A 16,998-nucleotide genomic window follows, 5' to 3' on the forward strand; every position below is an offset into this window, starting at 1 on the left:
AACTTTTCAGCTAATGCTCTTAGAAAATTCATTTTCTGAAAGCTAAGAACATGTTTTTCAGACAGTATCTGTCTCTAGAAGTGATAACACTTTCTAGTTATCACCAAAGTAATGAGACAAGGGTATGCAGAAAGGCCATTGCTTATACTTACTCCTGTAGAAACCAAGGTGATCCTCAAGTTAGTAGAGTGCCATAAGGGTGAAAAAGGGTCACACCTGCAGGGAGGAGTGGACAGGACAGGTGACCCAAAACTGGCTTAAAATGTATTTCATTCCATATATGTCATTCTCAGTATAAAAATGAGTAATGATAAAGGTCAAGCCTTCTTGTTTGATAGCTGAGGATCTCATCCATCCTTTTACCCCAGTCCTGATTTGTGCATTCCTGAGTCCAGTTCATGAATCCAGCTCCTGTCTGTCACTGAGTCCAGCCTGAGAACTTTCCCCATGTCTACCGTGCCGGATCAGTAGTGACATATAGTTGTCGGGGGGGGAGGGGTGTCAATTTTGTATATTTGTATATATTTTACTATTTTCTTACTAATAGTATTATTTTCTTGTTCGTTATTATTTTTTCATTAAAGCTGTTTTTGTTTTAGTTTCAAACCTACAAGTCTCTCTCCCTTACTTTCCTTTTCCATTTTCCTGTAGCATGAGGGAACTGGGATACAACTGCCCATGTTTATCTGCTGACCAGACCAGGAAGGGGGCTAAACCGTGGCAGTGGGCTGGGAAACCCCCTACGTGCCCTCCCCTCTAAGGAGACTCTATGGCATACTGTGGTGCCTGTAAGCTTTGGCAAGTTTTGTGGGTGTCGTCTACCTGGCTCCGTCTTTGTGCCATAGGAGGTCAATTATCCTAATCTTCTCCTCTAGTTTTAACTTATTTTCTTTCAGATTGTCTAATTGCCTGATGTAGGAGCAAATTAGAAGTGTTTGATCTTTGCTCCTACTGTTCATCTATTTGAGATGGGCTTTTGTGTTCAGCTGGAAGTTCAGTTGGATTTTTGCTAGGTAAATCATTGAGTCAAATAAATATATTAACCTTCCCTCTGGCTACTGCTGCTAATATATTAGATACAATAATTCACAGTAGTTGCTGTCATTCTTCAGAACAGTGAATTGTTCATGACTTCCAGTACATCACCATCTCTAGGATCATTAATGGTGCAAAGCCTGCCATTTTACTGAGACATGTCATGAGAGTCCAGTTGGGTCATTAGTTGAGTCCTAGTCTTGGTCTACATAGAAGATTGTGGCTAAACATACTTGGTGGCAGTATCCTGCCCAGGACATGCAACTATGCCTAAGAATAAAAGATGCCAGGGTAGTTATATGCTAATGCAGTTGTGTGATTGTATCTGTAGATCAGGTTACCATTTTTGTGGGAATTTAGTTCAGAGTAGGTTAAGAGTGGTCATCATAAGTGTATGGGTATTTGTAAATCAAGATGAGATGTCTTCCTGGAAGTATGTAGGAGGTCAGTTACAAGTTCTTGTCTCAGTTCTGGAACAGCTGAAATGCCTTGAGTTGTGCCTTTCCAGGTCAATCAGTAGTGCTCAGTTCCAGACTTGCTTTTGTAACATTTTATTAAAATGAAAATGTGATTAAATGATGTCTTTCACATTAGCAGTAGAAAACTAGGACGGCCTTTAAAATTTATCACTCCATTGTCAAGACAGTTTTTGGTAATTAGTCATTAATTTCCATTATCTATATAGAAGTATATCACATTTAGTACTTTTTATTCAAATGAATGTATGTTCATGTCCAGAGGTCCTTTACAGCCTCAACTGTTCTGAGATGTTCACAAAACTGTCTTGTAATTCCATATATTAGAAGACTAGTAGTGACCTAAAAAGAACTCTGGTGTTTTATATACATAACACAGAAAATTGCTGCTACTGTATTGCTGCAAGACAGGACAGACTCGCTGCTCACTGGAGCAGTTCAACTCCGTCACATCCCACCCATTATACTACAGACAGTGGTATTGTTTTCTGCCCAGGTTCTTGAGTGAAATTCATGGTACAAAATCCTGTCTTGGACAGGTGGAAATTTAGGACTCCTGCATCGTGTTATCATGATGTTGGGCCTGTTTGCACCAGAACCACACATGGAACATTTAGTAGTGTCAAAGAGCAGGACAATTTTAAAGCCTGTTTCTGTAAAATATTTTTCCTTAGCTTAACTTTACGCAAGAAGGTAACAAGTATTTGAAGTATTAAGACATTAGTGTTAGTGAAGGAAAAAAAAAAAGCTGAAAAACAGTATTCATTATCCAAAGATATAACTATATTTAAACTCTGTGTCCTCATAATTTTTGAAGTATTGCCTATTGTCCATAATGGACAGTGTTGAACACTTATTTAGGTGGTTTAAAATACTTTTTAGTATTGTTATTTAGAAACAATGGGCAGCATTGCTTTTATTCTCTTTCTAAGTAATAGAAATTTTCTTTTAAATGCAACACAAATGTAGAATAAGCTACTTGAGTGGTTCAGGGAGCAAAATAATGTTTATGCTTAGCAGGAACTATCTGTCCAGCTTTTGTAGTGAAGACAACCTCTCAGTAGGCTTTTGATAGTGTTTGTGAGTGGATGTTATGCAGAGTTTTAATGAAATGTTAATGAAATAATCTGATCAGGTGGACTTTCACCATGAGGCAGAAGGCTTGCATTATGTTTGTGCCCCACTTAAGTCATATTTTCATAGCTCACTTGGGATTTAGTTGGACATGAGCTTTGGGTGGAGTGAAATGTGTTTCTAAATCCTCATCATCCTTTGCTGCATTATGAAGTGATTTGTCCATCTGGTCCTCTTAGAGGAAAAAAACTCATCAGTGTCTGTGCTCAGACAAGAAAGCTCACAGCAGAAAGCTTTTAGTTTTAAGGACGTTGATAAAAAGGAAGGATGTAATTTAGTGTAAGGAGAGCTGTTGTTGAGTAGGGCAAACAAGTAATGTGGACACTTCGGGTTTTATAAATAGGATGTATTTTCTCCTATGACAGTTCACTGAAATCTGCTTTCTGAGCATATAGATTAAGACAACAACTTTGATATGATCAAAGTTGGGATCAAGTGCTATTTTTTAATGTATAAAAGTCATCACTCATGCAGCATTTTAACAACTTAAAAGCAGCTGTATTTGCCTGTACTTTCTGTAATGCCAATTTTATTTTCGTTCTGTAACTGATCCCGTTAGTGATCAACCCTTGCTGATACTACATTTCTTACATACACAAAGATTTAAACTTCTAGCTGTAACATTTGTGTTTGCAATTGCCTGTTCGATGTGTCCCTTCAATACATCAGCCTCCAAGTAGCTGAAAAATTGTGAATGGCAACTGGGCACGTAGAGAAAAGGAAACCAGATTATAATCATATTCTTTAAGGGAAGAAATGTAATTTTGATGAAGGTGTGAGAAGGTAACCTGTATGCTTTTGTTTCCTCTGTTTTAGGCTGCCTTTCCCTGCAGGTGACCGCGTAACATTTAACGGGAAAGAGTGCATCTGCCAGAAATGTTCCCTGCCCCCTGCCAGCAACACTGGCTCTTTCCCCGTACAGAACCTGCGAAGTAAGTCCGAGTTTCTGCTCTTTTCTGTTGGTACGTCTTAGTCTGCACAGGTTTAAAGAACACAATTTTACACTGTTATGTTTAACTGGAATTTTTACCACTGTCCTACTTAAAACGTGTCAAGAGATACAATGTAGTCATGTGAAAATAATATGGCAGTTCTCCTAGAAGTCTGATATTGAAAAAGGAAGCACAAATGGTGCTATTATAGGGTAACTAAGACACAGAACCTCCCAGGACAGTTGATTAAAACAGGGGTAAAAAAATTAACTGGAGAAAGGTGTAATATAGATGATATAAAATCCAACTTGATATTTAATAATTTGTAAGTGTTCTGGGGTTGCTGCATGGCTAAATGGTACGCAGAAAGGGTTAACATATGCAACGTGACCACACAGACATTTGCCTTGACCTCCGTAGTATTGTGTTCTATCAGAAACTACAAACATTACAGAGAAGAAATGTGGTCTTTTCGTAACACATTTTTTGCAGCAGGTCATGGAGTGGCATTTTGCTCTGAATTCTGTTCCTCTGCTGATTTCTTCATGAGAAGCTGCCACGCTTTAACATTCACCCACCACCTATGTACAATTAAACAGCAACAGCAATTTAATTAAACAGCAAATACAGAAATATGTTTAACTGTCATATCACATGAAACTGGATTGGGAATGGCTGAAGAAGGACCCTGTAGATTACTTTTCTGTATATATGAGGAATCCAGCTCACTTCAGGGAGAAATTTCTACTTTTTTTTTTTTTCTTTGTTTTTCGCCACATCTTTTTTTTATAGAAGTTTCACCATCTCCTTTCTAAGTTTTGTTAACAAAAGCTGCTGTGCAAATGCAATGATGCTATGCTGATTCCTCCCTTGCCAATGGTGTTCTTTTTTGGAAAGGGGATCACCCTCTCTCTTAGGTGCTTTCCGTTGTCACTTATTCCAGAGATGGATCATCCTCATCCATCTTGTCTAACTGTGTTTGCAGATCCATACTTTTATTGCCTATTATCTGTTCATCTTTTTGTCATATGGAAAAAGTGGCTTTGACTTTAATGGAAATTATTTGCCTTGTTGAGTACTGACAGAACTACTTCATTTGATTATCTGTGATACAGAATCATTTAATGTACTTACATTCCTTTTTTCTGTACACAGACATACACCATAGGGAGTTTTTTTCTTGTGTTGCACTTTTCCGTCTCTCTCAGGGCTGCACTGAGCCTCCCCAGTGCATGGGTACCTGCAAACTTTAGGAAACCACTTGCCTCAAAGTTAAGGAGCACTGGAAGCATGTCTTTGTGGCAAAACCTGAGCTTGGAAAATGAAAATGTAGCCTTTCCTTGAATAAAATCTCAAACAGATGCAAATATTTGAACCTGAACTACAACTCTGTTTTCAAACTCATTAGAAATGGAGGAAATCTTGGTTGTTATAGGTTTTAGTGGATTCGGGTAAGAGTCTTGGTTTAAACCTAGACGTCCACACTGTTGACTGGACTTCCAAAATAGTCTGATTTGTTCTTCACATGGGATTCACCATGTCTGCTTCTCAAACAATGTAGTGATGGGGGCGAGCAGATACCACAGCTTCTTAAAGGGCAAACTGAGGTCCTTATGCGGTCTGCAAGTAAATTGTACCATAATGTTGCCAGGATCCCAGATAAATATCTTTTTTACCTCTGAAGGCTACATTCTTCTCTCTCTCTTACTCCATTTCCCCAGTGTCTTGCAATGCTGCTGCAGGGCAGCATCTTCTGATTTCACAGCGATGTGCAGCACTCAGCTGACCCGGGAGCTGCAGAACCCATTAACTTTGAGAAACTGATTAGCAGTGGTATAATCCTTCCTTGGTGTGGGGAATGGAGCTTTGATAGGTCAATGGGAAGCACTGCAGCCACAAATGCATAAAGGTGTTTGCATGTATGTGTAGTAGGATAGGTCAGAGCCTGAGCAATGACAATATACAGAAAAGTAACCAAATATCTAAAAGATAATAATGAATTTGAGAAACATATGAATTAAAACGTAATATTGAAAGAACAGTGTATAATAGCAGCCGTTTTCCAAGCACTTACTCATCCTTGGGATAGAACCAGTATTTCAGGTATAAACAAGCAGCTTCAGTGACATCTTAGTTGAACTGAAAAATTGGAAGTCCGGAATACTGTCTGTAGCTGTGCTACATATTATACAAAGCGATAAACGGCATGTCTCCTTGTTTTAACAATAGTCTTCATGGAAAAATCCTTAATGTTTTAAACAAGCAATTCTTTATATAAGAAAACAGTAGGGCTTAAAACCATATGACTTCAAGCAAGCTGAGTCAAGTAATATGTTTCGTTGGTTTTGCTCTTACTTTAGAAATGCCTGATATATACTGTGTATGCAGTTCATCTCAAGAATGCTTTCAGGAGATTTGTTGGAACTCACAGAGCTCCCAACATCACTGCTCCTTGACTAGTCCTCCTATTTTCATCCTCTCACTTTGCTTTTGACTTCGTGCATTTTGACTTTGTGCATTACTTTTGGAAGAAATATCTAATATTTGTTTTTTGCCTGAGCCGTTCAATTTTTTTTTGTTATTATATAAATACCTTCCTACTTGTTTTGTTTAGTTTATAAAACACTAGCTGTAAAAACTTCTTGTGGAAGTGTTGGTATTGAAAGAGTATTCAGGGAAGAACATTGACATGTAGCTGCAAATAGATGTATTTTGCAGAGTTATTGGTTGAAATTAGGTGAGTCATCAAAAGATACTGCATCCAAGATAGGAAGGCAAGGATGTTGCATCAATAGGCACTGTTGACATAGTAACCACAATATTTGTTTTTAATTATCTGGAACCTAACAGAGGAAACAGCAGTTAGGAATTAAAAAAGTAGCTCACAGAATGCTGCATTTCTGCCCACCCAAGATTAAACCAGATGAAAGATGAATGACATCTGAGCACACAATGTTGTATTAAGTTTGTGAAATGTACTTTAAACCAATGAGATTATATTATATTATCAGATGAAGCGCTGGTGCAGGGAAGATCATAAACAAGTTTCTGATTGCAGTTAAAGGATAGATACTGCAGTATTTATTGTCTTTTGGGACTAAATCCAGGCACACTCCCAAATGTTCTTTTTTATTAACAAAACTCAAATGTTCTGATCTGTGGTGCACACTCTTTTTTGCTGGGCTTGTTTCCACATATTAGTGCTCTACAGGGTCATATTAGAGAGACACATTATTACTCCCTTAATCCATTCCAAGTACACTAAAGGAAAATAAGAACTACCCTTTATTGTTGTGTGCTCAGAAATTAAACATTTGCAATTGCACTAATAGTGTTTCATTGGGGTCACTTAGCCAACTACCTAGAATCTTAAATCAGAAAGTTTTTAAGAGGGTTGTTTCAGTCTTTTTAATGAGATCCTACGTTTGAAGTACTTTCCTAATAACTAGATAAATCTTTTTAATGCTTTTGTGTACCTTTCTCTTCCATGCAAAACATTGTTGTGGTTATTTTTAAATTCCAGCATCTCTAAATGAGTCTTTTATGTGACTTTCAGGGTTTGCCTTTTCTCTAGCAAATTGAGGTATACGTGAAAAAAAAGGTGGTTTCAGATAAGATGCAAGATCTAATCATATGGAGGCTTAGAAGAGTTGTTGGGATATTGATACTAGAATTGGTTTATTATTACTGCTCATCCCTATTTTCCACAGAGTCTGACTGTTTTAACATTTTATAAGAAAGTTATACATAGTCAAGGATCTACAGAGTGAAGAGTGAGTGAGAGCTGTACCTTGTAGGATATTAGAGGATTCATTTTGGATGTAGAAAATCAGATTCAACTCCCATGTCTGTGTAGCACCCCTAAACAGGGCCCTCACTGGTGGACTGTTTGCATGGAAGCTGAGAGGAGATTTGGCATCTACTACCATAATCAAAAGCACCCATCATTTTAAAAATAACAAAGAAACCCCACCCCAAACTTGTGCTCAGGTTTTTTTTTTCCCAGGGATTATCGTAACTTCACGTATAGCCAGTTTAACAGACATAGCTTGTCATAATGGGATAATGTAGGCTATGTTTTGCATTTATTTTTTCTTAGAACTTTTTGAGCCTTATGTAAGTGAATTTCTATAATAAATACATAGCCAGTCATAACTTTCACATGTTGCAATATCCCTACTGCTCAGGAATTTATAATACCTCTCAAATATTGGTATATTTTCACTGATTATGAAGTCCAAATAAGAATTTCGGCTTAGTTTTTTCCATGGTTACAAAAAGAATTTTGAACTATGAGTAAAGCTTTCAGACCCAGAAGCAAAATCTCATATGAAGGTTCAATTATTTCTTTTAATCTCATGACTTCTAGGTCTTTTTCATTAATTTTATTGAGCTGATTTGTGATGCTTGAAAACTTAATCATGGAACTTCATATCTTTTAAACACAGTATAAATTAATTACAACAAAACCTAAGTCACTAGGAAGCCTTAGTCATTAGTTTATTTCTTTGAGTGATTCATGTCTTCTAGCAATATTAGGGCAATATTAGGGCAGCACCACATGTCATCCATCAATGAGCAGCCAGTGGCAAGCTTTAGAGACTGCACAAGCTGTTATTAGGACACCAGTAGATCCTTGTACTGCAGTAACCAATATTGTTGTGTGACCGTCTAAACCGTGTGATTCACTCATACTGGATTTTTCTCTTGCAGATTGTGGAGGCTGTGGTTCAGAAATAAAAAATGGGCAGTCATTGGTTGCCTTGGACAAACACTGGCATTTGGGCTGTTTTAAATGCAATACATGTGACAAGCTACTGAATGCAGAGTACATCAGCAAGTAAGTTGAGTAGATTGGCATTTTCACTTGTTTTCAGCATTCTTTTAATACCAAATAATTAATTTAGCATTGCATATACTTTAGGGTTTTTTAATATATGTTGGGAGATATATAAAAGATTAGAGGTTATTATCTGTATTATTATAAAAATTGTATATAAAGCAGAAAAAAAATGAAGAAAAGTAGAAGTTGAATTTGTTCATCTACCTGGAATAGGACTTGACAAAGCAGCTATGCCATAGAAAGACAGTGCTTCAAAGTCCTGTAGCTAACACCCTTAGTTGTCCGTGTTTGACTTCGCTCTATGTGATGCTGTAATATGAACAAGCAGATATTATTCTTTCTGTGCGTTTCACACAAGCAAAAATATTCTCAAAAAGTTGATTAAGGAGGTAATGTGTCATGCCTTTGCGCTGCTTCATACCCTCATGCTCTCAGATTTGGACTGAATGTGATGACAGCAATGAGAGGCAGCACAAAGCGCTCGTGCAGACCAGGTCCCATGTCAACACTCATATCATTCTGGTGAGGTACAGGGCTTTCAGTGGCCAGGGCACTTGGGATTAATTTCTACTTTAGAGAAGTATGATGATACGGTGAAATTTTCCTAAACAGTAGAGTAACTCAATCACCAGTGCCCAGAGATGATGGAGTTTCAGACCCAAAGTTAAACTGACTTTAAACATTGTTTGGGATTTAGATTAATATAAGTACAATATTTAACTTGATAGCTTGCACTGGAGACAGAAGAAAAAAAAAATTAATTAAAGGATGTTCTTAAATAAGGTTTTGCGTTATCTTAAATGCTATGCTACTCTGCTGTATTCTGGTGCAGTGTTTTTGGGGGTTTTTTTGCTTGGTATTTAATAATTAAAAAACCCATAAATTTTGAACATATAGTTGTTGTGAAATCCTCTTTTTTAAAAAGTTAAATACCAAACAAAATAACTCAAGAAACATCCTTGCTTCAATTAACTACATTAGTAATTGTGATAACTTATAGGTTAGTCTGTAAGCAGTCCAACTTGTATGCTCTAAAATTAATTTTTATGTTTCTCCAGGAAAATGTCCAATAAAATTATGCCTCTGTTTATAAGTCTGTCTCATCATGGGCTGTTTTAGCATAACACACTAAAACAACTTAACAAAGTTTAACTTGTACTTTCAAACAGGAAGAGAGTCCCATTTTCTTCTAGCATAATTTATTTTCATTCATCTGTTTAATGATCTTACATTTAAATCGAAATTGTGATCTAAATGTAAAATTAACAAAGAGGTTCATGTGGGAGCAATAGCCCAGGTGTTCTGGTTCTGACTTTTTAGGAGTTTTTATTTTTTGTATTTTTAAATTATATATAATTTTAAATTACTTTTGAAGGTGAAATAAATGTTCGCATTATACGTGAACACACTGCAGGATCTCTTCTGCTGCTCAGCTTTAGGTCCCGGCGTCAGTACTGGCTCCTACAGATCAGGCGCCCAAGCTAGTTAATCCATGACTGTCTTTAAACAAGTCCAGTCAAGAATGCTGGTAGATCACAGAATCACAGAATCACAGAATCACAAGGTTGGAAAGGACCCATTGGATCATCGAGTCCAACCGTTCCTAACACTCCCTAAACCATGTCCCTAAGTACTTCATCCACCCGTTCCTTAAACACCTCCAGGGAAGGCGACTCGACCACCTCCCTGGGCAGCCTGTTCCAGTACCCAATGACTCTTACTGTGAAGAATTTTTTTCTGATATCCAACCTGAACCTCCCCTGACGGAGCTTCAGGCCATTCCCTCTAGTCCTGTCCCCTGTCACTTGGGAGAAGAGGCCAGCTCCCTCCTCTCCACAACCTCCTTTCAGGTAGTTGTAGAGAGTAATAAGGTCTCCCCTCAGCCTCCTCTTCTCCAGGCTAAACAACCCCAGCTCTCTCAGCCGCTCCTCATAAGACTTGTTCTCCAGCCCCCTCACCAGCTTTGTTGCTCTTCTCTGGACACGCTCCAGAGCCTCAACATCCTTCTTGTGGTGAGGGGCCCAGAACTGAACACAGTATTCGAGGTGCGGTCTCACCAGTGCCGAGTACAGAGGGAGAATAACCTCCCTGGACCTGCTGGTGACCCCATTTCTGATACAAGCCAAGATGCCATTGGCCTTCTTGGCCACCTGGGCACACTGCTGGCTCATGTTCAGTCGGCTATCAACCAGCACCCCCAGGTCCTTCTCTTCTGTGCAGCTCTCCAGCCATTCTTCCCCCAGTCTGTAGCGCTGCATAGGGTTGTTGTGCCCCAAGTGCAGGACCCGGCATTTGGTCTTGTTAAACCTCATCCCATTGGTCTCGGCCCAGCAGTCCAGCCTGTTCAGATCCCTTTGCAGAGCCTCCCTACCCTCCAGCAGGTCGACACTTCCTCCCAGCTTAGTGTCATCTGCAAACTTGCTGAGGGTGCACTCAATGCCTTCATCCAGGTCATTGATAAAGACATTGAACAGAGCTGAACCCAGTACTGAGCCCTGAGGAACTCCACTTGTGACTGGCCTCCAGCTGGAGTTAACTCCATTGACCATCACTCTCTGGGCCCGGCCATCCAACCAGTTTTCAACCCAGGAGAGTGTGCGCCTGTCCAGGCCAGAGGCTGACAGTTTCTGAAGCAGAATGCTGTGAGAAACTGTGTCAAAGGCTTTACTGAAGTCCAAGAAGACTACATCCACAGCCTTTCCCCCATCCAGTAGTTGAGTGATTTTGTCATAGAAGGTGATCAGGTTAGTTTGGCAAGATCTGCCTTTTGTAAACCCATGTTGACTGGGCCTGATCACCCGGTTCTCTTGCGTGTGCTTCATGATAGCACTCAAGATTACCTGTTCCATGACTTTCCCTGGCACTGAGGTGAGACTGACAGGCCTGTAGTTCCCCGGATCCTCTCTGCAACCCTTCTTGTATATGGGCACAACATCAGCCAGCCTCCAGTCTAGTGGAACTTCCCCAGTCAGCCAGGACCTCTGGAAGATGATGGATAGGGGTTTGGAAAGGACATCCGCCAGTTCCTTCAATACTCTTGGGTGGATCCCATCTGGCCCCATAGACTTGTGGACGTCTAGCTGGGCAAGCAAGTCTCTAACCGCCTCCTCTTGGATCACGGGAGCCTCAATCTGCCCCTCTAACTCTTGGATTTGTAAACAGAAGGAACAACTTTCTTTGCTATTAAAGACTGAGGCGAAGAAGGCATTAAGTACCTCAGCCTTGTCCTTATCCCCTGTCACTGTTATTCCTTCTGCATCCACTAGAGACTGGATATTCTCCCTCGTCCTCCTTTTCCTGTTAATGTACTTGTAGAAAGACTTTTTGTTGTCTTTCACAGACTTAGCGAGTTTTAATTCTAGTTGGGCCTTGGCCCTCCTGATTTTTTCCCTGCACGATCTCACTTCGTCCCTGTAGTCCACCCAAGATGCCTGTCCTTTCCTCCAGAGCACATAGAGCTTCTTTTTCTTATTGACGCATCTTGAGATCACCCTGCTCCACCAAGCTGGCTTTTCCCCCCGCCGGCTCCTTTTCCGGAACACAGGGATGGCCTGCTCTTGAGCTGATAGGATTTCATTTTTCAAGAGCGCCCAACCCTCATGGGCTCCCTTGCCCTGAAGGACTGCTTCCCACGGGACTTTGCTAATCAACCTTCTGAACAGGCCAAAGTCTGCCCTCTGGAAGTTTAATGTGACTGCTTTGCTAACCCCCTTCTTCATCCCACCTAGAACTGAAAACCCTATCATCTCATGATCACTTAATCCCAGGCGTCCTCCAACCGTCAAATCCCCAACAAGACCTTCCCTATTCACAAACAGCAGGTCTAGGAAGGCACCCTCCCTTGTTGGTTCGCTAACCAGTTGTGCAAGGAAGTTGTCTTCGATGCACTCCAGGAACCTCCTAGACTGTTTCCTTTCTGCTGTATTGTACTCCCAGCAGACATCCGGAAAGTTAAAGTCTCCCACAAGGACAAGAGGCAGAGATTTAGAGACTGTCCCCAGCTGTTTATAGAAGAGTTCATCAGCAGCTTCTTCTTGGCTGGGTGGTCTGTAACAGACTCCTATCACAAAGTCCCCTTTCTTGTGGGCTCCTCTGATTTTAACCCATAGGCACTCGATCCCGTCCTCACCGTAATCCAGTTCGAGAGTTTCAAAGCACTCTTTGACATAGAGGGCTACCCCGCCTCCTTTCCTACCCTTCCTGTCCCGCCTGAAGAGTTTATATCCCAACATAGCTGTAGTCCAGTTATGTGAGTCATCCCACCACGTTTCTGTGATGGCAATGACATCATAGTCACCTTGCCCTACAACAGCTTCCAGCTCCTCCTTCTTATTGCCCATGCTGCGTGCATTGGTGTAAATGCACTTCAGCTGGGCTGATGAACCTTCAGCCCTCATAAAGGGAAGAGAGTTTATTCTCGATTGACTGGTCCTTGGAATAACTAATTCCACAGACCCAGTTTCATCCTTACTGTCCCCACTTATACTCGCCCTCACTTGCCCTGTTGTGGTGTACTGGTGGTCCTCTCCAGCACACCATTTCTCAGCCGCCGGTTTCCCACTTCCAGGCTCATTCCCAACTAGCCTGGTCTCCTCCCCTTCCCCCTTCACATCTAGTTTAAAGCTCTATTTAAGAGCCTAACCAGATTTTTAGAGATAACTTTAGTTCCCCTTCGAGACAAGTATGACCCATCCCTAGTAAGAAAACCTGGGGGTGGGTGGGTCACCCCATGATCAAAGAAGCCAAAGCCTCTCTCCTCACACCAGGCTAGGAGCCAGGCATTAATCATCTGTACGTTCCTGACTTCCTGCTCCATATTCCTTAGTATTGGGATGGAGCTAAACACCACTTGCGCTCCAGAGCCCTCAATCATCTTCCCTAAATCCCTGAAGTCTCTTTTGATGGCTTTCAGCTTTCTGCGCTGTAAGTCATCATTACCTATTTGAAATACTAAGAGGGGATAGTAATCCGTTTCCTTCACCAAGGAAGGGAGTTTTCTATTGATATCCCTCACTGATGCCCCCGGCAAGCAGCAGACCTCCCTGTGGAGCGGGTCCGGTCTGCAGATGGGGCCCTCCATTCCTTTAAGAAGGGAATCCCCTAAGACGATCACTCTCCTCTTTTTCTTGACAGAGGATGTTTTTAGGGCCCTCCGAGGATGCTGGAGCCTAGGGAATGTTTCCAGGCTGTGGGGACCATCTCCTTCTTCCACTGCTTCTTCCTGGGGAATAGGTTCTACCTGCAGCATTTCATATTTATTTCTGAGGGCTATCTGGGGGTTAATTGTCTGGGTGGGGGGAGCAGGTTTCCTACGCCGGACAGGAACCTGCTGCCATCCCCCATCTCTTGTTCCCCCTGCCTCACAGATTATAGGATCAAGCTGCTCCGCCGCATTGACTCCAGCAGCCTGCTGGGTTTGTGCGAGGGCACTGCTCCAAAGATCTATGTCCCTCTCACATTCCCTGATAGTCCTTAACCTATTCACCTCCTCCCTCAGCTCTGCCACCATGTGAAGGAGTTCTGCGACTCGTGCACAGCTCCCACAAGTGTAGCTGGTATCAGAGGCACAGGCTGGTGTTGGAGGGGGGCATTGCCTACAACCCAGGGTCTGCGTGGCTGCATGGACCCACTGAGATGTGTTAATCAAAACTTGGTGGTTTGCAGTTATATAGTCATTTTAGAAATTACTCTGCAGGCTAAGTTAATTATAATTAGATGATAAATAAAGAAGGCAAGACTATCATGTAGGAATAAATTTTTTTTCCAAAGAGTGGGATATGCATGGAAAAATTTAATGAGCAACACCATCAAAACAGATAGCACTAGAGTCTCAGAGACTAAGTGTTGTGACCAGGGAGAGGCTGAATTCAGCAACAAAGCAAGGAAGTGGGATTGTGGTAAACTCAGAGGGCCAGAATAGTTCATTAACTACTCGGTTCTTTACAAATAATTCAGTTCTTTACAGAAATAAATACAAGTATTTGGGAGGTGGGAGTCCCTAAACACCCTGTGAAGTGTTGAAACATTAACAAATTTTAGCTGTACAATCTCCCAGTAAACTTATAAGCCTATGTAGAGCAATTTCTGTATGGCTTGTTTATCTTCCCTAGGGATGGCATTCCATACTGCGAAACGGACTATCATGCAAAGTTTGGTATCAGATGTGACAATTGTGAAAAGTATATCACAGGAAGAGTGCTCGAGGTAAGGAGAATCTGTCATTCAAGCACATCTCAAAGTGTACAGAGACTTGCTCTTTTGAGTGTAGTCATATGCCTGCAAATGAGTGTTGATGCAACAGTTTGATATTGCTTTTATGAAATGCTAGAAACTTTTTCTATAATTCTTCTCTGTTTCTTCTGTTAATTATTTGATAATACATGTATTCCCTAAATGGATATATGTGGTACTAGAGAATGTTTCAGTGGCAGAATTAATACTTGAGGGGGTTATTTGGCACATTTTAATACTTACGCTAAATTGCTTCATAATTTCTGCTCTTTGGTTGTGTTTTATGTTCCCAAAGTTAGATGAAGATGTTGAAAAATTTAGATTAATCATTTGAAATGTTTTTTTGTACCCAGAAATGAGCTATGTTGCAGGGATTTTTTTGAGTGTGCTGTTCTAAAAAGCAAGGAGTATTTAGTGCAGGTGCGTGTTAGTGCTTTATGCAAAAGAGATTTACAAAAACTTTTTCTTTCTGCTGTTTCCCCATATCTGTGAAGCCTGAGCAGTACTGGAGTTAGGAAAAGGTTCCCTTGGTTGTTCAGTTCACTACTTTCTCTTCATCATTTAAGATACCTGGAGAAGTCCCGAAGGACTTCAGAGAAGGATCTGCTTTGTGTACAAAGACTTAACTTTTGAAGCAATGGACAAATATAGCTATGGAAAAGACTGAGAAGGAAGTAGAAGAAAACAGTGAATCTATATGAGATGGCATGGTATGGAGTTAGGGTTAGTGCATGAGTGGCTTTTCCATTGTCAAATGTTTTTACAGACATCTCAGAAAACAGACTTCTAGTAAGGGTATAAAGATGACTTTCTCACATTTTGCAGATGGCTCTCTCAAGTGTGAGAGGGAAAACAGAAGAAAACATTAAAAACCTTCAAATATGTGAGCGGTGAGCAGTGGAAGCTGCTACATGTTTTCAGACGTTTCAGCCTTTGACACTGAATGAAAGGTAGTAAGAGGGGATGGGCTTTGAAGATGAAGCTAATTAACTTACATTTCATGCAATAAAGAAGAGGTGAAGATGACTTGATGCAGAGAAAAGAGCATCATTGTGAAAGCTAGAGCAAATTTGGGGTGCGCTTACTCATAGCAGGTTAGAGGGAGTGATTATTTGTAAAACAGAAGAACAGAAGCTCTGATTTCCATACTGACTCTTGGCTTCACAGTATTTTGGTTTTCTGTCCTGGTTCTAGCCTTGAAATGTTTATACAAAAATACTCTTTTTATATGGTAATACTTTACCTGCAGTGTGGTTAAACAATAGCATGTGGTTTCGTGTGGTTTAAGAACTGTCTCCTTGCTGTCTCTGTGGGTCATGAAAAGAAAAAAAAAAAAAAGTTTAAAGGATTTGCATAGCAATAGTGCTGAGTTGGATTTGTGGGACCTGAGGGCACATGTGACTGTATATGTTTCTTCGAACTGCTTGGTGAGGACATACTGAACAGGAGGAGAGTTCCTTCTTTTTATTATAGATGGCCAGTAACAAACGTGAGAAAAGTTAATTCTTTAAAGATATTGTAGTAATTTTACCATGATTATATCTGTTATTGTAGTTCTAGGTGATGTTCTAGCTTGCAGTTAGTGCATGCATTTCCCCCTTCTCTCCTCTCCCCCCGCGATTGCTCTGATGACAATGCTGTAGCAGGGATTCTCATCTTACTTTTGTACTGGTGCAGGCCGGGAGCGACTTTGGTTGAAGTCTGTGGCATTTAACTGTGAAAAAAAAAACTCATGCAAGATTCTGAAACCTTTTAAAAAAAAAAAAAAAGATGAGGAGAAAGGACTTTTGTGATGTCTAAGAGCACAGCAGTGTCAGATAGTGTCACTGTCAAATAGGAGAGATAGGATGAACATAGCATGAAGGAGGCAATGAATTTGAACAGGTGCAATGATATTTAATGTCTAGAGGCTTGTTACAGCAATCTGGAGACTTTATGTTCTATAACCTTCTTTCCATAAGATTGTATAAAACAATTTTGATTTTGTGTGCAACAAAACTAATGAAGCTCGAATATGGGTGAATGTCATGTGTCCTAGCATTCTGCTGTCACGATAAATCCTGTTCCTCATGATGTCTCCCAAAATACCTGCTCCTGCGCCCTAGGTTTCCCCATGAAATATCTTGAGCACTGTCTTTACATTTCCACTGCCTCTTTACATGGTCAAGAAGTGACACACAGGGTGACATTCCTTCCATGGTGATCAGCCTGTGATTTCTATGATTTCTATATCTCTATAATGGATCACTTTAATTGGCTGTTGAGTTTCAGTGTTAACCATGTAGAACAGTCAGATGAGGAGGGAGTACGCACACCTCATTTCATTAAGCTAGACTAGAAGTCATGA

General features: G+C 40.5%; 1 protein-coding gene across 13 annotated transcripts in view; it reads left to right on the plus strand.

Moving 5' to 3' along the window:
* ABLIM2 (actin binding LIM protein family member 2) overlaps positions 1–16,998 on the plus strand; it is a 156,265-nt gene that overhangs the window by 66,172 nt on the left and 73,095 nt on the right. For all 13 annotated transcript variants that reach the window (XM_054066429.1, XM_054066437.1, XM_054066432.1 and 10 more), the window contains exons 4-6: positions 3,462–3,577; positions 8,291–8,417; positions 14,531–14,624. In XM_054066429.1, coding sequence (XP_053922404.1) covers positions 3,462–3,577; positions 8,291–8,417; positions 14,531–14,624 — 337 coding nt within the window. The remainder of the gene's footprint in view (positions 1–3,461; positions 3,578–8,290; positions 8,418–14,530; positions 14,625–16,998) is intronic.

Source organism: Cuculus canorus, chromosome 4 (assembly GCF_017976375.1).
Source record: "Cuculus canorus isolate bCucCan1 chromosome 4, bCucCan1.pri, whole genome shotgun sequence".
In the NCBI taxonomy this organism is placed as follows: Eukaryota; Metazoa; Chordata; class Aves; order Cuculiformes; family Cuculidae; genus Cuculus; species Cuculus canorus.